General features: G+C 42.0%; 1 protein-coding gene across 2 annotated transcripts in view; it reads left to right on the top strand.

The window, feature by feature from the left end:
• CFAP61 (cilia and flagella associated protein 61) overlaps positions 1-21,242 on the top strand; it is a 318,407-nt gene that overhangs the window by 30,730 nt on the left and 266,435 nt on the right. For both annotated transcript variants that reach the window (XM_063634162.1, XM_063634163.1), the window contains exons 7-8: positions 8,050-8,182; positions 15,863-16,022. In XM_063634162.1, the coding sequence (XP_063490232.1) occupies positions 8,050-8,182; positions 15,863-16,022 (293 nt within the window). The remainder of the gene's footprint in view (positions 1-8,049; positions 8,183-15,862; positions 16,023-21,242) is intronic.

Genomic DNA, 21,242 nt, shown 5'->3' with positions numbered 1-21,242 from the left:
AAGTTACTGTTCTGTACTTTTCGTACTATCTGAAATAAAGCATAGCTACTTCTGGACACACCTTTAAAATCTACAGTGGGCTTAATTAATCATCCGTGGTGGATTTGAGTTGTCTTCAGATTTAGAAACTACTGGCATGCTCTTTTTCTGGGGGAAAACCTGTCTTTTTCAAGTCCTCCTGGGGCTGGGAGGAGACTTGGCCAAGGAAAGGATTATGTGCCTTCAAACAATGTTGTGAAATAACTGGTTCCCTTAGTGGAGTATTGCTTCTTTGTTGATAACAATGGTTGATTAAATTTGTTCAACCTTGTTGCTTTTTAAAATAGATGAAAAATCACTAATCATGAGGGAAATGCAAATTAAACCACAGTGAGATACTACCTTACTCCTGCAAGAATGGCCGTAATTTAAAAGTAAAAAAACAGCAGATGTTGGCATGGATGTGGTGAAAAGGAATACTTTTACACTGCTGGTGGGAATGTAAATTAGTACAACCTATGGAAAATAGTGTGGAGATTCCTTAAAGAACTAAAAGTAGAGCTACCACTCGATCCAGCAATCCCACTACTGGGAATCTACCCAAAGGAAAATAAGTCATTATATGAAAAAGATATATGTACACACACGTTTATAGCAGCACAATTTACAATTGCAAGGATATGGAACCAACCTAAGTGCCCATCGACCAATGAGTGGATAAAGAAAATGTGATATTTATACACCATGGAATACTACTCAGCCATAAAAAGGAACAAAATAATGTCTTTTGCAGCACCTTGGATGAAGCTGGAGGCCATTATTCTAGGTGAAGTAACTCAGGAATGGAAAACGAAATACCGTATGTTCTCACTTGCAAGTGGGAGCTAAGCTATGAGGACACAAAGGCATACAGAGTGACATAGTGGACTGTGAGGGCTGGGGAGGGGGAGGTTCGGAGTGGGTGAGGAATAAAATCCAACCTATTGGGTACAGTGTACACTGCTCAGGTGATGGGTGCACTAAAATCTCAGAATTCACTACTAAGGAACTCATCCGTGTGGCTAAAAACCACCTGTATTCCCAAAACTATTGAAATTAAAAAAAATAGATGAAGAAAACATTCTTTAAGATTTAAGATTGGTGGTTTATAGTTACAAAGTTTTAACTCTTAAGGCAATCATTTTTATGAAGCATTTGATAGTCTCATGTCATGCTTTTTAGAAATCCACTTAAACTTGACTTCTGAGCAATTTCATATGAATAAACGTTCTGATGTTTGTTCTGAATATCCTAAAGCATTCCAAAAGAAGGGGTAGAGCAATTACAGATTTCCCCCAACAATCTTCATGAGTAAGACTTTGAAGTGACCAGCAAGTTGACCTTCGTTAACGATCCAGCTGGAGCCATACTAGCCCCGGATGGACGTTTAGATCAGATGTGCTTTGAAAAGCACATGACAAATTCGAGCTTAAAACCCTTCATAATTTTTAAAATCATGACGTTTTCCAAGGACTAGAAGCTAAATGACTCCAAAACCCATTTTGAAGTTCTACAGTGGAATACTGTATGGAGTTTAGAAATGATAGATTTGATTTTCTTAAAGAAGACCACTAGAGGTCACAAGAGATCTTGTAAAGAAAAAAGCTGCTTGGTTTTGCATACCTGAAGTAAAAGGAAAATCTAGTTGGTGCCAATCTTAGGTTCTCCTACCCCATGTTGAGATAGTGTTCATGGTAAAAAGTTAGCTTAACTAGAACACACTGCATTCTCTATCACTACCACTGAATTAGATTTTCTATGACTTGTTTTCTTAATTCACTGGTTTCTTAAAATACACACACACACACACACACACAGGTTTGAAGAAATATATTTATGGTGTTTGAAGTGACAACATTCAGTTGTACATTTTACAACTGTACATTTGAAAGTCCAGCTAGTGAAATGCAAATCCTCTCTGGATATGGAGAATATCATCAGACAGGAACGAGGAGGCCGTGCCAGGATTCTGGATGCGGAGGTGGCCTGCTGCTGCTGTCACTCCAGTCCTTAAGTGTGAGCTTTCCATCTGTGCATTCGCAGTGGTTTCTGTGCTGGCAGGGAAGTGATGCACACCTCTCAGACTTGAGGGAAGCAGGCCTGCAGGTTTTCCTCTGGGGCCGTAATCATGCAGTGCAGCAGCCAGGCCGTGGAGGCGATGAAGCAGTCTCAGGATCTGCGTGTCACCCAGAGACCCATCAGGCTGCGAGGGAGAGTTCTGCATGTTCTGGACGTCGCGGTGCTCCTAGCAAGCCCAGCTATCCGACTGGTGGAAGTGCTGAGGGAGTTTGTCCTCACTTCCCCCCACCTTCCAGAAAGCCAGTGAGAGCTACCAGCTCATTTCTAGCTGTGGACTTAGAAGACACCCATTTCCCAAGTAGGGTGTCCTGAAAGGGGGTTGATTTCCTTAAGGTGTAGGTTCAACTCCATTTCACATGGCACAGTTTTCGGAATCTGATGGAAATCTGGGTGTCTGAGAGATTGGTAAGTATGAGGTGGACCTTTTGTTTCCTCCAGGGAAGTTAAAGTATTGTATAATTGATGACATTAACAAGCACATTGCTGCCCCCTCCAAGACACATTCTGAATGGAAGATATAAAGTAACTTTGCTTTTCACTCAGAGAATTATACTATTTCCATTGCACTCTGTGTTGATCTGTAAACTCCGCATCATCATCACCACTGGAACACTGTGTGGCATGTCAACGCCAGGGCACGTGGCGCTGCGGTGCCAAATTCACAGTGGCTCTCCTTGCATCCTGACTTTGACAGGTGGCGCTCATTGCCTCAGAACAGTCACGTGGAAACATTTGACTGCATGAGTTGTTTTCCAGAGCTGGGGTGTTTTGTTTCTGTGGTGCTGGACATTGTCATCTGCCATTTGAGACTATGTGAGGCTGATGTCATACTTTATCATTAGCACTCGGGCTGATGCAAGATCATAAATTATCAATTACCCCAAGGAATGCATTTAGCAGAACAAGTTCCTCTTTATCCATTTTGGGGAAGGGCTTAAGAGAGAGCCTCTTCAGAACTCCAAGATTTGGATGTTTTTCTGTTTCTCCCAGAAGAATTCGTGTTGAGGTATGATTATGGATAACTTTGTTAATGGGCTGCTGAGGTTCATGAGCAGGCCTAGGGCTCTGGGTCTTTCGGAACCTTTATTCCTGATGTTTATAGCTATAGAGTAATATTTTTGTGTCCGTCGTATAAATAAAAGCCTATGGTGCACAGTTGATTGTGTGTGATTGCTGTCTTCATTCACTTAAATGATTAGGTTATTGAATTATTTTTCTGTTATTTAAAATGTCTGTTAATAAATATTGATGCAACCTTTTATTTTTGGCAAAATGTTTGAAAATGGATTTGTTGACTACTCTCTCCTAGAATTTTTTACAAATTATTTTTAGCCAATATCATCAAGGACTCTTTTTACAGAGAAAAGCCACCACCTCTTATTAGCAACACTCTTTTGGCAGGTTAAGTGGGGAAGTGAGTTGTTCCTGGAAGGCAGCAGAATGTTCTAGGCTTTTTCTGCCAAGGTTCTGAGGGCTCACGTGGAGAACAAACACTTCCTAAGGACTTAGTGTGCCCCAGAGAGCAGGCTTTAGTGCGTCATTTGTATCTCGCAGCTATTCTTGTCCCTACCTGTTTTTTGTACATGAGAAAACCAAGGCTTAGCATTGAAGTGACTGCCAGTTTCTTAGTCAGTAGAGTCAGAAGGCTAAGTAGAGGGGCTGTGATGCCACCAGCATGGGACCATAGGTTCAGACTGTCCAGACGCTGCCCCTTGGGAATAAAAATTCTGCCCTTCACTGCTGTCAGTATAAATGGGACCCTTGGCAAGGTCTCAGCACAGGGTAAGGGCCCAGTTCACATTGGCTATTGCTGTTGGGCTACATGCTAAAGAACTGCTACAGAATTCCTTCTGTGTCCCTAAAGAGGATTTTCCCTGGTTGGGAAGATGCCACACCTTGGCCATAAGAATTAGCGCCAGAACTGGACAATATATATCCAGTAATGATCCCATCATTGGGTTACTGGGAAGGGAAGTTGGGAGAGAAGAGTCACTGGAGGGTGTAGGGTGGAGATGAGCTTTGGAGGATGCTGGGATTGGGGATAGGCAAGGGGGTCAGAGCACTGGCTGGGAATAGAGGTGGGAAGGAGGGAAGATGGTGAAGTCTCCTTCTAGAGACAATAAGTAAATCAACTCGTATCATTATTGGTGACTAGGGTGGAAAGATGGAGGCAAAGAATTTTGTGCCCATCCCTGAAACAGTGGTGAGCTTGCAAAAGTGGAGTTGTTAAAAAATAATTTCAACTTTTATTTTAGATTTAGGGGGTACATATGCAGGTTTGTTACCCTGGCATATTGCATGATGCTGAGGTTTGGGGTATAATTGATCCCATCACCCAGGTACTGAGCATAGTACTCAACAGTTTTTCAACCCATACCCTGCTCCTTCTCTCCCCTCCCTAGAAGTCCCCAGTGTCTATTGTTACCATCTTTATGTCCATGAGTGCCCATTGTTTAGCTCCTACTTACAAGTGAAAACATGCAGTATTTGTTTTTTTGTTCCTGCGTTAATTCGCTTAGGGTAATAACCTTCAGCTGCAACCATGTTGCTGCGAAGGACATGATTTCATTATTTCTTATGGCTGCATGTAAAAGTTTTAAAGTAAGATGAAGAAAGCAGGGTTTCAAGAAGGTTAGTGATGGTGGATGGAATGACAGAGTTTCTCCTTACAATAGTCAATGGGAAGTGAGTGCAGTGATTCAAGCTTCTGTAGTAAGAAACTCTCTTATTCCACCCACTGACTGTAGAAGTTCTGCAGTTCTTTTTGGTTTCTCCTGCCTAAGTAATAATGATAATAATAATAACATTGCACATGACCTTTTATTAACATTTGCTATTTTTATGACAGATGCACACACAGTAACAGAGAGAGGTAAAGTACCCAAGGTCACAGCTGGGCAGAAGCAGGATCCAGACTCAGGCAGCCTGGCTCCCCTGTTCAGGCTGTGACCACTATGCTGTATCATTTTTTTTTTTCTAATCTTTTCAAGAGCACCATAAGACTTAATGCATTTATGGTGGCACCTCAGTCCACTGGGCCACAGGTGACCACTGATAATGCTCAGTGATCACGTGCAGAAATAGATGGACAAGTGGTCAAAGCCTACCTTTTGTAAATTATTGCAGGGCTGAAATAGCTTGAAAAATGACTGCAGCATCAGTAGTGCAGTCATACCCTTCAAAAAATGGTTGACATTTGTTTCTGGCTCCCTGTTTTAGCCTCATCACTAGAAATTCCTGCTGATGCCCTTGCATGATGGAATAAGACTGTTTGGTGGTGATGACATCAGGGCCAGGTTGACAGTTTTAAAAAACAAAGGATCTGGTTACCTGGATAAGGACGCTTTGCTGTCTCTCCTTCCAGAGAGTTTTGACAAGAGGTGTATTAGTCCATTCTCACACTGCTATAAGGACATACCTGAGACTGGACTATTTATAAAGGAAAGAGGTTTAATTGACTCACAGTTCTGCAGCGCTGGGGAGGCATCAGGAAACTTACAATCATGGTGGAAGGGGAAGCAAACACGTCTTTCTTCACAAGGCAGCAGGAAAGAACAATGAGAGCCGAGTGAAAGGGGAGGCCCCTTATAAAGCCATCATATCTTGTGAGAACCTTCTCACTATCATGAGAATAGCATAGGGGAAACCGCCCCCATGATTCAATTACCTCCCACCAGGTTCCTCCCACGATGTGGGCATTATGGGAACTACAGTTCAAGGTGAGATTTGGGTGCGGATACAGCCAAACCGTATCAAGAGGTTAACAAGAAGATTCAACCGGTAGAGTCATGGTGATGGTCCCTCCCATCCCGAGTGGTGATCTTCTTTGTGTGTTTTTTCCTCCTTGTACCATGGTCTTGTTGGCTAGCTCCCTCCTTCCCTCTGAAGTTTTGTAGACCAGAGACCTGGTTTTTCAACTGTGTAGTTCTTCCATCAAGATACCGTTTTTAATGAAAAACCAGCATCATTTCAACCATTACACTTGTGTCAGCAGAGGCAAAGGTTTCATCCTGGGAGCAGGGTGAAGATTTTCATCCAGAGTGCATGCAGTCATCCAGTTTAAAGCATTTAGACTTAGGAAGTGCAGCTGTGGCAGGATCAGGGGATTCGTTCCTCCGGGGGGGCCGGAGGAATGGTGGCAGGGCTGGCAGGACGATAACCTCTGGCCCTTAGCCGAGGACTCCCCTCTCAACTCTTTTGCTTCCTGCTACAAATGTTCAAAAGAAGAGTCAAAATAAAGGAAGATTTTTGAAGTGCATTGTCAACTTAGCAGAGTGTGAAGGCAGGGCTTAAGTCACTAGACCAGAGCTCATATCACGGCTCTGCTACCAACTATTTCTGTCATCTTAGGCAAAGCATTTCCTCATCCCCGTGGGCCTTGCTCTCCTCCCTCTGCAAAGTGAAAATGGCAGTGCCACCCTCCTGGGATCGCTATGAGAAACACAATAGCAGAAATCATCTGGATAAAGCCCTGAGCTTTATATATATATATATATACTGATCACTCAGTAGATGGAGCTGCTATTAATGTCAAAGAGAACATACTAGAAGATAAAATGGGATGGTTAAGATGGTAGAATAGTAAAGCTAGGGGGAGGAAATAGACATTAGTAGCCAAAGTAGATATACTAGAAAAAAATAACACAATGCTGAAACATTTTTACAGGAAGAGTATCAGAAAAAACAACAACAACAACAACCACCAAAAAAAAAAACGAAGTATAAGAACATCCCAGACAGGTAAAAAAGAGCACTAAACTTACCCAAGAATGTGCTAAAAAGAAGAAAGGAGTGTTAAATCCTGCAGCAAGATGGAACGCAGGAGCTAGCCTCCCCAAGCTGCAGTAAATCTGGTTTTTGTTCCCACCCGCCACTGCTCCCTGTCCCAGACTAGTTGTCAAGGTCCCTGTAGAGGGTCCTGAGAATGGAAGCGGAGTGGATGTCCCCAGGAGGGTGAGCAGTGCTCCGTCACTTCACCAGCCGTCCCCTCCATGGCAAGTGCAGAGGCATCTCAGGAATAAAGGATGCCATGGGCCAGTGTTTGAAAAATGCATAAACAAGGTTAAATATTCTTTACTGTAGTGCTTCTCAGAGTCTTTAATATATAACTGTGAAACAGGAAGGGACTTATAGTGGTTGTTGTTTTTAGGCATTGGAATTCTTTGGGCTGGGAGGATGCTCTGGACAATATCATAGTGGTGTTTCTTAGAACATCCTTGGGAAGTGCTGCCCCTAGTCTCTTGTCCTTTGGCCCATGACAAGTGCTTCCCTGCATCCCACACCCACACATGCCAACTGTGTTCCCTCTGCCTGCAATCTAGGTTTCAACATAGCTTCCTCCTTTTCTCTTCATTCAGCTCTCAGCTCAGATGACCCTCCTCACAGAGGTCCTCCCTGACCACTTCACCCTCTCACTCTCTATCCCAAAGCATGTATCATTATTTGAAATGTTTAGAATTCTCTGAATTGGTTACATCTTTATTATCTGTTTCTCCTATTAGAAGGAAAATTCAGGCCGGGCTTGGCAGCTCATGCTTGTAATCCCAGCACTCTGGGAGGCCGAGGCGGGCAGATCACGAGGTCGAGAGATAGAAACCATCCTGGCCAACATGGTGAAACCCTATCTCTACTAAAAATACAAAAATTAGCTGGATTTGGTGGTGCACGCCTGTAGTCCCAGCTACTCGGGAGGCTGAGGCAGGAGAATCGCTTGAACCTGGGAGGTGGAGGTTGCAGTGAGCCGAGATTGCGCCACTGCACTCCAGCCTGGCAACAGAGTGAGACTCCCTCTCAAAACAAACAAACAAACAAACAAACAAAAGAAGGAAAGTTGATATCATGAGTGTTGCTGTAGCCCTAGCACTTAGAACAGGGTCTGGCACATAGTTGGTGCCCTGTTGAAGGAAAAAAATGAGTGAACGAACACTGAACTTCAGCCTTTCTATTAAACAGGGTAGAAGACCATGACGATCTCATGCCAATATTTATGCGCTATGACACAATTCTGAAGGAAACTTACGGTGAATACTTCCTGGCCGAGCTAATAGAGGCCCAAGATGAAGAGAATCATGCTGTTGTGTGTGAGGTCAGTGACTGATCCATGTGGGGACACACTTAGTGAGAGGAAGGAGGGATGTGAGTGGTGTTGCTCTTGTGTTGCTGGGCACCCCTGGAGCTGCCATTGTCTTCCTGGCCACCCCGGCCCTCCCCCTGCCCATCCAGGTGGGGCACCAGGCCAGCTTCCTCCCCTGGGTTACTGGCTTTAGGCCATCTTTTGCGAGGTCCTTCCAGATGCCCAGGGTGCTGTAGAGTCTTGCCTTGTCCCAAGAGTGAAAGGGAATGGAAAAGACCCCCCAGGGGTGCATAGGGGGATTTCTGAGGATCCCCAAATCTCAGGCTTCAGAAGCCACAAACCAGCGTTCTGCTGGCAGATGGATTTTGTTTGAGTTGGAAAGGTATATTTTTAACTTTTTGTTTTGACACAGTTTCACGCTTAAAGTTTATAACTACCCAGATTCCCCAAATGTTAACATCCAACCCCATTTGTTTTATCATTCTCTTGTTCATCCTTTCTAATTCCCCCCCTCTCTCTCTTTTTCTCTCTTGCTGGCTTTCTTTCTCTCTCATATATATTCTGAACCATCTGAGAGTAAGTTGCATGCATAGTACCCCTCTACCTGTAAGTATTTCAATGTATATTTCCTAAAAACAAGGACACTCTCTTAGATAACTGCAATACAATGATCAAAGCCAAGTAATTATTCCTGTAATTATTATTATTATTATGTTTTGCGATGGAGCCTTGCTCTGTCACCCAGACTGGAGTGCACTGTCATGATCTCGGCTCACTGCAACCTCTGCCTCTTGGGTTCAAGCAATTCTGCTGCCTCAGCCTCCAGAGTAGCTGGGATTACCGGTGTGCGCCACCACGCCCAGCTAACTTTTGTATTTTTAGTAGAGACGGGGTTTCACCATGTTGGCCAGGCTGACCTAAGGTAAACTCCTGACCTCAGGTGATCCACCCGCCTTGGCCTCCCAAAGTGCTGGGATTACAGACGTGAGCCACCACGCCCGTCTAGTTCCTGCAATTCTTTTATCTAATCTACAGACTTTATTCAGATTTTTCTGACAGTCCCAGGAATGTCCTTTATGGCAGAGGTAATTCCAGGCCATTCATTGCATTCAGGTGCTCTGTTTCTTCAGCCTTTTTAAATCTGGAACAATTCTCCCATCAGTCTTTATCTTCCATGACAATTACAGTTTTGAATAGTACAGGTCAGTTATTTTGTAGAACGTCTCAATTTGGATTTGTACAATGTTTTCTCATGATTTGATTTAAGTTATATGTGATTAAATATTTTTGAATTAGCAGCTAATGTAAAAATTATGAAAGTCTGTATAACAATTGGAATTTCTAGCTTTTCTAAACAAATCAGAAGGCCCAGCCTATTGGGCCCAAAAGACAGCCCACACCCTCTAATTCATGATTGTTCGTCTACTCATTTCTCATTATTTGTTAAAACTATAAGAGCTGTTTAAAGAATGTTACTTTTCTTGAAACCTGGAATGAAAAGTTCTCTTATTTGGATGACATGAGCAGTTTGAGGCTTTGTTCTACATCAGTGGTTCTCAAACTTGGCACATATGCAGATCACCTGGGAGGCTTTTAACTATCCATACCATGCCAATGACTTGGATCCAGAATATATACAAAGAACTCTCACAACAATAGAAAAATAATCCACATAAAATGTGGGCAAATGATTTGAATAGATACTTTTCAAAAAAAATGAATAAATAAAAGATACAATTGGCCAATAAGTACATGAAAAGACATTCAACATCATTAGTCATTAAGGAAAGGCAAATCAAAACCACACTAAGATACCACTTTACCTCCGCTAGGCGGGTTATAATAAAAAAGCAGGACAATAGCAGATGTTGGCAAGGATGTGGAGAAATTGGAAGCCTCATCCACTGCTGGTAGGAATAGAAAATGCTGTGGCCATTTTGGAAAAAGCCTGGCATTTTCTCCAAAAATTAAACATTTGACCCAGCAATTCCATACACAGAATTAAAAACATGTGTCCACACAGACTTGTACGCAAATGTTCATAGCAGCATTATTCATAATAGCCAAAAAGTGGAGACAGCCCAAATGTCTATCTACTGATGAACAGATAAACAAGATGTGGTATATCCATACAAGGGAATAGTACTAGGAAATAAAAGAGAACGAAGCACTGATACATGCTACAGCATGTATGAACCTTGAAAACATGATGCTAAGGAAAAGAAGTCAGTCATAAAGACCATGTATTGTATGATGGCATTTAGATGAAAGCTTAGAATAGACACTTCTGTAGAGACAGAATGTAAATTAGTGACTGGAGGGAAAGGGGAAGGAGAAGTGACTAGTATTGGGCATAGTCATTGATTGGTGGGGGGATGAAAATGTTCTGGGATTAGATAGTGGTGATGGGTGTACAATTTTGTGAATATATTAAAAACCATTGAATTGTGTATTTCTTTCTTTTTTTTTTTTTGAGACAGAGTCTTGCTCTGTTGCCCAGGCTGGAGTGCAGTGGTGCGATCTTGGCTGACTGCAACCTCCACCTCCTGGGTTCAAGCAATTCTCCTGCCTCAGCCTCCCAAGTAGCTGGGATTACATGCATGTGCCACCACACCAGGCTAATTTTTGTATTTTTAGTAGAGATGGGGTTTTGCCATGTTGACCAGGCTGGTCTCAAACTCTTGGCCTCAAGTGATCTGCCCACCTCGGCCTCCCAAAGTGTTGGAATTACAGGTGTGAGCCACTGCACCAGGCCTGAACTGTGTACTTCTTAAAGGGTTGTTTTTATGGTAGGTGAATTATATCAATTATATCCATTTTAAAAAATCCTGTTGCAGGGCTACACTCAGGCCAATTAAATCAATCTTTTGGGGGTGAGACACGATCCATATATTTATTTTTAATTTTAGACACAGGGTCTCACTATGTTGCCTAGGCTTGTCTTAAACTGCAGTCCTCCTGCCTTGGCCTCCCAAAGTGCTGGGGTTACAGGCATGAGCCACCATGCCTGGCCTCAATCTGGATTTTTAAAGATCTCCCCAGATGATTCCAAGGTGCAGTCCAGGTGGTGAAACACTCATCTACATGAGGGTAAAACATACCTGGTGAGAATGACATGACTTTATAGAGATGTGGGTATTAGTTTCTGAAGGTGACAGTTGGCCCTGGAAATTAGATTCTGAAGTACTACATTGAAAGGATTTTTATTTATTTTTATTTTATTTTTTAAATGTTTATTTTATTTTCTTATATTTAGGTTTTGGCATGGTTTCTCAAAGACCCACTTTCACGTATTCTCGGTTAGCCATTAGCCCCAGGCTACCAGGCTAACCATAGAAGGGAGGGTCGGAAGCATTTGGGCCCAGCAGCGCCATTTGGAAAGCTTGTCTTTACACAACTAGACAGAAACTCCTGAGAAGTAAAATGATTCATACAGACCCCAAAAAGGATTTTCATGACCAAACTTTACTTATCAGGTTTAATCAGGGTCTTTGTTTTTGGAAGGCTTTTAATTATTTGGTTTCAAGGTACTAGTTTTACTGTGAATCACTTGAGTCAGTGCTTTGTAGAGAAGCTGCAGTGACCTCTTCCCCCATGTTCTTTCTCTCTCTTGCCATATGTTTCACACTTTCAGTGTGTGTAAACATCAGAGCAAAGCTGTAGGCTGAAAACTGCGGTTCCAACCCTGCAAGGATCCTTTGGTGTCTCGAAAGAGGCAGAGGGCATCCAGCCCCATTTCCTTCCAGAGGCCGTGCTGCCTCAAGCATCAGAGGCTTTGTGTTCTGTGGAGGGGAGACCACAGACCTCGATCTTAAAATGGAAGGGCAGAAACAAGACTGTGAGCCGGGATCTGGGAGGGGACCTCTAATCTGAAGTGAGCCATGTCTGATGTCTGAAGCCTTTTGGGGTTCAAGATCAATGCTGTTGCTACCCTTTTTCCTGCCTCCCTAGGGGCCTTTTAGGCAATGGTGTGCTGGAGCCAGCTTGCTCTGGCTGTCAAGGGCTGATAAATCCTCAGGAACTCTGCAAACTGCTTGTTAAACACAGCTATTATTAAAAATTAAATTATAGAAACATACAGTATAATAAATTATATTAAAACAAAGTTAATAAATACTCGAAATTCATCACCTTCAATTTTTTTTGCTATTCTCCATGTTCTTGAGGGTTTTTTTTTTTTAAATGCCTGTGGTCTCTATACAGTAGATATAAGAAATAATGGCTAGCTACTGTGCATTCCCTCCCAATTACATGTTTAGTGAGATCACACTGTTCACTTGACACTGGCCATGATGACAGTGCTTACGCCTCAGAAATCGGCAAATGCTACAGATCTGGGCTTTTCCCCCCCGAATGCTGATTAGGTATTTATAGACACACGTTACTTTAAGGCAACCACTGTCAACCAGAGGAAACAGAAGTCCATCAAGTTTGTCTCTTTCTGAATAGCCATGGCAGTTCCAGGCCATGCATGCAGCATGCCTGAGGGCAAGGCTGTGCCCTGTGGGAAACCCTTACTACTGAAAGGGTTTTTAGTTACAAGGACTTTCTTTGGCTTGATAGCTAGTTTAGAGGAGTTTGGGGCCATCACGTCATACAAGTTCCTTGTCATAACTGTACCCTGGCTTACCTTGACATCTGGTGTTTACTCCAAGCTGAGGTTTTAGGGAAGGGTAGTTGGAGGCCAACGGCGGCTCCTAGTGACAGATGGGCAGAGCGTCTGCTTTGGCATCATCCAGGGTGTGGGCAGCAGTGGTCCGAGTAGGCAACACTGACCTGCAGGCAGGGAGAGCCTGCCAGGTCAGCCATGCGCTTGGCATCAGGAGGAGAGGATGAGAGCCAGCAGTGGTCACAATGAGGGCAAAACCCTCACGGTGGAATACTGTCACCCAAAAGGGATGGGTGGCTATAGGGCTTTTTGGATGGAAGCATAAATGAGAAAATACACACCATTTCTATAAATGGACCTGTTTGGGAAGACAAGGCCACAGTACACATAGTTTTCTAGCAATGTAAACCTTATGTGTCATGATGTAGATATTTACAGGACAAGCAAGAACAACAAAACCTTCAGTTTTGTTCTCCAGTATAAGATAATTGAAGACACTTGTGGTGAAAAGTACTTCTGTCACCAGGAAGATAGATAACAGCCAGCAATCAATACCTTTCTGTTGTACAAGTTAAAAAGTCCATTAAATCCATTTATTTTTTCAGTGCATAAACAAGAATGCATTTGGATACTCTTGCAAATTCATATTTAAGAACAGTGTTTCTCAAGTCGGTTATTTGAAAGAAACTCAAAGGAAACAGCAGACACTTCCACAATATGTCCTTGCTGTGTTGTAGTCTGTAATTGTGAACTTTTGTAAATTGTTACAACCCTGGATGAATGATGGGAATATAACAGGTTGTAGAATTGGAGAACGTTAAATCTTTGTTCCTAATGGCAAAACATGTTTTTCTCATTTTCATCAGAATGTGTGATCCATGCCATTTGAAATCAAATTCCAAACACAATGAGCCATTAGTGTAATAGCTCATTACTAACAGCGGTCTTATAAATAATACATTCTTATCATGCACATGCAGCTCGCTGTGAAGCCAGCAAAAGGTATTTCAGGCCATCGAAGTTTTGTTGCGCCAGCGCGGCTGTAGATTAGAAGGACATCTCCATGTGAACCAAGATGGATGCCAATTTTCCCTGCCGAGAGTGAGGCTGGCCGTCTCTTTCTGCACATATGGTAGATGGATTGGTTAATCAGCGTCTGCTGAGTCTTGGGCCTGAAATTACAGAGAAGCCAGACAACTGCGGCTATGCAGCCTTTGTTCACGAGTGCAAACAAGACAAACAATCACTTGTTATTTGGGAAAAAAATTAAAATGTTTATTTTGGACTTTTATTAAAGTGTCAATGGCTTTATAAAACAGCTGTGTAAATCCAGGCTTTTTCAGCAAGTATCATTTTAGGGGGCCTGTAAAGAAAGGAATATACATGAAAAAATTAATTTTTAAAAATTCCCCATGTATTTCAGTATTGAGAAAATAGACGAAGTCTCACTTTCATTTTGCAAACATGTTTGAGAACAATTGATTTTTAACTGGGAGACATATCTGAGAACAAATAGTTTAATACCTTTTTTTTTTTGGTGTCATTTATAAAACTGAGTATTATTGTAACCCGATTCTCTGTTTTAGGAGGTTAAAGCATTAACCATTTTCTCTGACTGGGCATTTATGGAAAGATGCTGCGTTCTTGGGAATAGATAATGCCTGTGATTATTGAGGTCTGCTACTTTCTGAATGCGATGGTTATCTAAAAGTCTGAACACTTGGGAGAGAGCACCCAGTAAATGCAGGTTTCTAATAAGAGCTATCAGAGTCTAATCAGTCAACTAGAATTTGCTTAAAATCTACTTAATAATTATTTTATGTGAAATTTAAAGGACTATGTATTTTCTCTCTCTTTTTAAATTTTAAATACTTTCCTTGTAGAAAACAATGAAATACAGAATTACTTAAGGGATATAATAAGGAGTTTCAGTCACAGCCATCTCTCAGTGTGGAATATGATAGAATTAAAGTCTGTTGTTAATTTCTAATGTTTTGGTACCAATCAGGTACCAGGTACCCAACCAGGGTTCGGATCAGCTAGTTACTCATCTTCTCGCTTATGTATTACTCATCAAAGACCGAAAATCACGGGGACGACTGCAAGAGCTTCAGAACCAGGCATTTCAGGGTGATGGGAAGTTAGACGTTTGCAGATCAGACCCACCTGGTGAATCAGCCCAGCCTGACTCAAGTTTACTTCATTCGAATATTTTCCACCAAACTTCCTTCCCTCATATCTCCTCCCCTTCAGACTATCCAGTTAATAAATAAGTGACTTCAAGACAAATTGAAGAGTTTTTACCTGATAAGAAGCTAGGGACCGTGAACTTTCTCTGTACTGGGCGCTGATCAGATGGGCACTGGAACAATGACCTGTATTCCTGAGAAGTGTGCATGGCAGAGGGGAAGAAAGTAGACAGGAGTGCCAGGCTTATGGTGGGGTACAAACACAAGACACTGAATGGCAGAGGACATGGAGCAGGCAGGAGCATGGTCTGAGCAGAGGGCAAGTGTCCCAGTGGTTGAAGGGTCAAGAACTCTGGCAATTTCCCTGTTACTTATGCACCACTAGTTGTGTCCCCAGTGGTCACTTATTGGGACACTTTTTGAGCATGTTTTATGTACTGAAGGAAGACACTTATTCCTCCCTTAAATCTCAAGGTGCCTGCCAAACCACCAGCCAACCACATTCTGAGGGCTCTGGAGGTTTCCTGATGAGAATCATTTGACCTCTGATAAAGTAATGAAGTGTTTTGGGCTGGGTGCAGTGGCTCATGCTTGTAATCCCAGCACTTTGGGAGGCCGAGGTGGGTGGATCACTTGAGGTCAGTTCAAGTCCAGCCTGGCCAATATGGTGAAACCCCGTCTCTACTAAAAATGCAAAAATTAGCTGGGTGTGGTGGCGGGCGCCTGCAGTCCCAGCTCTGCGGGAGGCTGGGGGAGGAGAATTGCTTGAACCGAGGAGGCGGAGGTTGTGGTGAGCCAAGATACACCACTGCACTCCAGCCTGGGCGACAGAGTGAGACTTTGTCTCAAAAAAAAAAAAAAAAAAAGAATAATGAGGTGTTTTGGATATTTCAGGTGGAAGGCACAGCTGTTGGGTTCATGAGTGTGTGCTCAAGAGTGAACATGCAACTGCTGCATGAGTGCTTTGACTTGGGCCCTTTCCACGGACTCTGTTTCCCACATCCTGATGATGTTCTGGAATCACCACAAGAGCTAAGTGTCCGAAGAAGTCAAGGTACAGTGGCTATCATAGGGACACACTGGGAAATTAAATCTATGCTTTATACACATTGCACTCTTTGCTAAGTGATGGAACTAGATAGGGTACTTTATATTTCCTTCCCCAGTTCCCCTTAAGGAGTAGTTCCCATGGTTGATCACATCCTTGTGCAAATATCTACAAGCACAGATAGTCACAGTGCAGGGGTGGAGTTAGACATAGTGGACTTGGGGCTTTAGGGCTCCCACATTCAGGATGCTCACTTCTTGAATGTTCATTGCTAGAGTACATGTAATAATTACTGGTGTTTCAGGTTTCATACACACACACACACACACACACACACACACAGTCAAATATAACAAGTGAGTTTTTCAAATCAAGAACTCAGAAAATTTTATATCTTTTAAGTTTTAATCCCAACTTTCAGCGCTTCTGTGTTTTTGTCTTTGACAAATCATTATGTAGTATAGGTCTGTTGCAAGTAGTCATTTTTAACTTGCTTAAGTTACTTCTAGCTATATGAAATAATATCATCAATTTTAAAATATTGTCTGTATCAAGATTTTCACCACATTCAATTAGGTAATCTCAAACTTCGACGTTGTAATTTAGTGAGGTCTTACTGTATCCATGGGTATCTTTGCGGTTACATATTTGGGTTCTTACAGAAGACAGATGCACGCAGGCAAGTTACCATGGGTATGTCAATTCACTTCTCCAAAGCTGGATTTCTTCATTTGTAAAATGAGCATAATAGTAATACCTCCCACACGGGGGGTTGTGAAGTTTCACTGAGATAAGCCATGTAGAGTGCTTTGCACAGTCAACACTCAATAAATGTTGATCATCGCCGTTAGCAATTATTTTTTCTTTGTGTTGGCCTTCCACCAGCTTGGATCTTCCTAGGGTAAAATTGGGGTATTTCAAATTGCTATGCTTTCTCCTGTCTGAAAGATTATACCAAGATTGTTCAGAAATGGGTAAAGGAGCACTTGGCTGGTGGCAAAGGACTTGTCAATCTAGACAACAGAAGGCAGCGACTTGGCTAAGCTTATCCCCTGAATGCATAAACCCAGTGCACAGTGTCTAGACCTCATCTGAACATACACACTTATCACAGAGAACTTGCAAAGCCACAGATAGAGGAGTTTCCCTTTTGTGCTGATGATAACAACACCCTTCCCAAAAGAGATTAGGGGTCCTTATTGTTTAATAGTGAAGCCTTGCTTGCCATGCTTCCCCGAGAACTCTACCATGGGAGAGTTCTGAAGGAACTTATCAGTGTGAGATAGTCTGGAACCATAAATTGTCATTGTTATTTTCCAATGCTTAAATTCTTCTTCGAAAGCAGCACTAAATGGCCTTTTTTTTTTTTTTTTTTTTTTTGAGATGGAATTTAACTCTTGTCACCCAGGCTGGAGTGCAATGGTGTGATCTTGGCTCACTGCAACCTCTGCCTCCCGGGGTTCAAGTGATTCTCCTGTCTCAGCCTCCAGAGTAGCTGGGATTACAGGTGACTGCCACCATGCCCAGCTAATTTTTGTATTTTTAGTAGAGACAGGGTTTCGCCATGTTGGCCAGGCTGGTCTTGAACTCCTGACCTCAGGTGATTTACCTGCCTCAGCCTCCCAAAGTGCTGGGATTACAGGTGTGAGCCACCGCACTTGGCCCTAAATAGCCTTTTTATGGCTGAATATTCTCATATATAAAATGGAGATAAAAATAGTATCTAACCCAAAGAATTGAGGGGACGATTAAATGTTAGAATCTATGTGTTGTGCTTAGCTCAGCACCAAACACAAAGTAAGTCCTGAACATTTAAAAATATTTTTTCCCCTGTGGCTGTTGTAATGAAGAACAAGTTGAAAAGATGTAGTTCCTTCCAGTGTGTTCCTGAGTGGCTCTGAGGCTACTGTTTCCTACATAGAATGAATGGAAAATTCCTTAGAAACTTTATGGGGCAATGAAATTCAAAATTTAAACTGAACCCTGGACTTAAAAACACACATAAGCTAGTAAATCTCTAGCAAGAGCCCACAGAGATATGGGCACTAAAAGAAGTCCTACTTCTGTCTACCTCCTTCAATATTTTTACCTAAAATAAGTCGATCTAGGACAGATGGTAAGTAAAAAAATTAGGAAAACTTATCTTCTGCGCCTTGTTTATTTTTGAAAGTCAGCTTTATGTTTATTGACACAAAGATGATTCTTTATGAAATTTTCACCAGGGAGCTGGCATTGTAGACTTCCAGATAACTTCCAGGGATTGAGTCACAAATCATCAACAGCTCATTATATCTAAGAACAGAGTCATCAGCACATTTTGCTGCCATCTTCCTATCAACAACAACAAAGAATGAGGCTCCAGAGAAAATTCTAAATGTACTGTGATCTGTTACTTTCCTTTCCTGATGAAAGTCTCAAATTAAAGGAAATATAATTTCTCTAAAATATGAACTAAAATTCTTGTTTCAAATGAGCACACATCACTGTGTCTCATATCTTGTATTTTGTTTAGTGCTTTTTTCCATTTCAAAGGATTTTTATCTATATTATCTCATTTTATCCTATAACTTGGTGTAGGAGAGCTAGGGAAGGTGAGGTTCTCTCCATTTTATACCTGCTCAAGCTCATTCAAGCTTTTAAAGCTCATCAGTGGCTGACCCAGAAGGCAGACCCAGCCTCTCTCTGCTTTTGTGCAAGATGATAGTCTTGGCAAGGTAACTTTTTATCTTGGATGGTTTTGACAGAAAACTCCAATGACGGGTCTGCTACACAAGATACATGATCAGTTTTTTCACTTTATTTTTATTTTTTCTTTTTATTATTTTTTTTTTGAGATGAAGTCCCCCTCTGTCACCCAGGTTGGAGTACAGTGGTGCAATCTCAGCTCATTGCAACCTCTGCCTCCCGGGTTCAAGCGATTCTTCTGCCTCAGCCTCCCCAGTAGCTGAGATTACATGTGTGTGCCACCACGCCCAGCTAATTTTTTTGTATTTTTAGTAGAGACAGAGTTTCATCATGTTGGCCAGGCTGGTCTTGAACTCTGGGCCTCAGGTGATCCGCCCACCTCGGCTTCCCAAAGTGCTGGGATTACAGGCATGAGCCACCATGCCCGGCCAGTTTTTTCACTTTAATAAGTTATTTAATGAATGATCACTTCAGTGAGTGATCAGTGACCTGCCCATATCCCTCCAACTTTTATTTTGTATGTGTGTGCTCCAAACAACTCCTGTCTGCTGGAATCTTCACCTCTGTGTCTGCAAGCTTTTTTAAAACTGTGAAAGGCCACTCTGACCTATGCAGGGGTCAGGCTGGAAGTGTCAGGAAATTATCACTCAAGGAATAGACTCTGTTTCCCTATGTCACATCCCAGCTTCCCTGCTGGTGCTTTCTCCATCAACTCCCAAATAAATGGTTGTAACTGAATCTTTAACTCAAGGTTTGCCTCTGAGGCAAGTGAGACCAAGACACTACTAGTTAGGCCTTTTCCTACCAGCTGTGAAAGCATTTATTTATACACAACTGACTTGGGTGAGAGTGTAAATACCCCAGCTCCCTCACTCCTCAGGTGGGAGCACTCAGAGACGTGAGTATTGGCTGGTTTCCCAGAGTTCCCCTAAGGGATTAAGTTTCAGTTGTCCATAATAGTAATCTGGATGATCACACATGTGTTGTTGTTTTTTAACTTTTAAGTTCAAGGGTACATGCGAAGGTTTGTTACATAGGTAAACTTGTGTCATGTGGGTTTGTTGTACAGATTATGGCATCACCCAGGTATTAAGCCTAGTACCCATTAGTTATTTTTCCTGATCCTCTCCCTCCTCCCACCCTCCACCCTCAAAAGGCCCCAGTGTGTGTTTTTCCCCTTTATGTGTCCATGGACAACACACATTTTATTAGTTGTCTTTCCTTCCCTGTCTCTTTCCTCACTCTCCTACTGGTGCATCCTGGAACCACCTCCAAAATAAACTGCTTATTCTCAAGCTCTTCTCTCAAGATCTGATCTTTCCCTACCAGCTGTGAAAACTTGCAATTTCACACCAACCTCAACCCTTTCAAGCAGAATAATGTCAAGACTCAACATTCTTAAATGAATCCAGAGGCTCTCCTTTCTCTAGCTCCTAATACACATGGTAATTAGCTTACTGTCCTTCATCATCCCAGCCTTATCAAAAGTTTCCCTGGAGGTCTGGCTGGTGTTAACAGAAAGGAGGGCAGAGTTGGTGCGGCTGACCATGGAGAAAGCTGCCTTGGCTGGTGTGGTGCAGAGAAGCCAGCTTGTTTATGTGCTTATTCCATGACTGCTTGTCTTGAGCAGAAAGCGCCTTTCAGGATCTGTTTTTGGAGGTTTATTAAGTATGTCCGTTCTCAATTCCAACAGTTTAAAGAAGATCTAAATAAAATGCTAGGTTCTACCTTAAAAAAAAAAAGTTTCCCTATATCTAAAATGTTTAACTGTGCAATCAATTTGTGTTTTACCTGAATAATTTGTGTATGTTCTCATAGCTGCCCATTTTGCATATATAATCTATTACACACTTGTAAACTTTGGTTTTTATGTACTAAACATTGGGAGTAAACTGGAACCAATGGGAATAAGTTCTAAGGATGCAAATTTTGTCCAAGCATAAGGAAAAACTAGTAGAAGTGTATTTTTTTAATTTAATGGAGGACCTAGTGTGGAAGTAGCAAGTTCCCAGAATATTGGAAGAATTCATAAAGAAACAGTCATACGCACTTACAAAGGGCTTTCTGCTTGTGTGGAAGATTATACTGAATGAGATGTAAGATCCCCTTAAATGCTAAAAAAAAAACTTATTGAATACACATCGAGATGTTCCATATGCCTGGCGCTTTATGAATATTTTCCTTCAGTGACAATAAAATGGTTCAAAACAATATTTTTTTCCAGTTGGCCACAGCACTGGCCCTGCCTGGCATTTGCAAATCAAGCTGTGTCTTTTGTTAGCTGCATCACCCAATAAATATTTTGGAATCAAGCTTGAGCTGGCAATTTTCTTGATGATGCATAAGGCAAAATAGGGCACAGCCTGCATTTCCACAGCTGTACTGGCATTGCCGCATTTAATAGTTAAAATAAAAAAATAAAAACAAGCAAAAAAACAAAACTTTTGTCCCTCATGTAGGCCGTTGAGATCTGGGCAGCGTGGATCTCTGTTTTAAAAGACTCCTGCAAGGTTCCTATTTGTAAATCTCATTATATACCCA

This window comes from Symphalangus syndactylus, chromosome 24, assembly GCF_028878055.3.
Source record: "Symphalangus syndactylus isolate Jambi chromosome 24, NHGRI_mSymSyn1-v2.1_pri, whole genome shotgun sequence".
In the NCBI taxonomy this organism is placed as follows: Eukaryota; Metazoa; Chordata; class Mammalia; order Primates; family Hylobatidae; genus Symphalangus; species Symphalangus syndactylus.
This window is presented reverse-complemented; position numbering and strand designations above follow the sequence as displayed.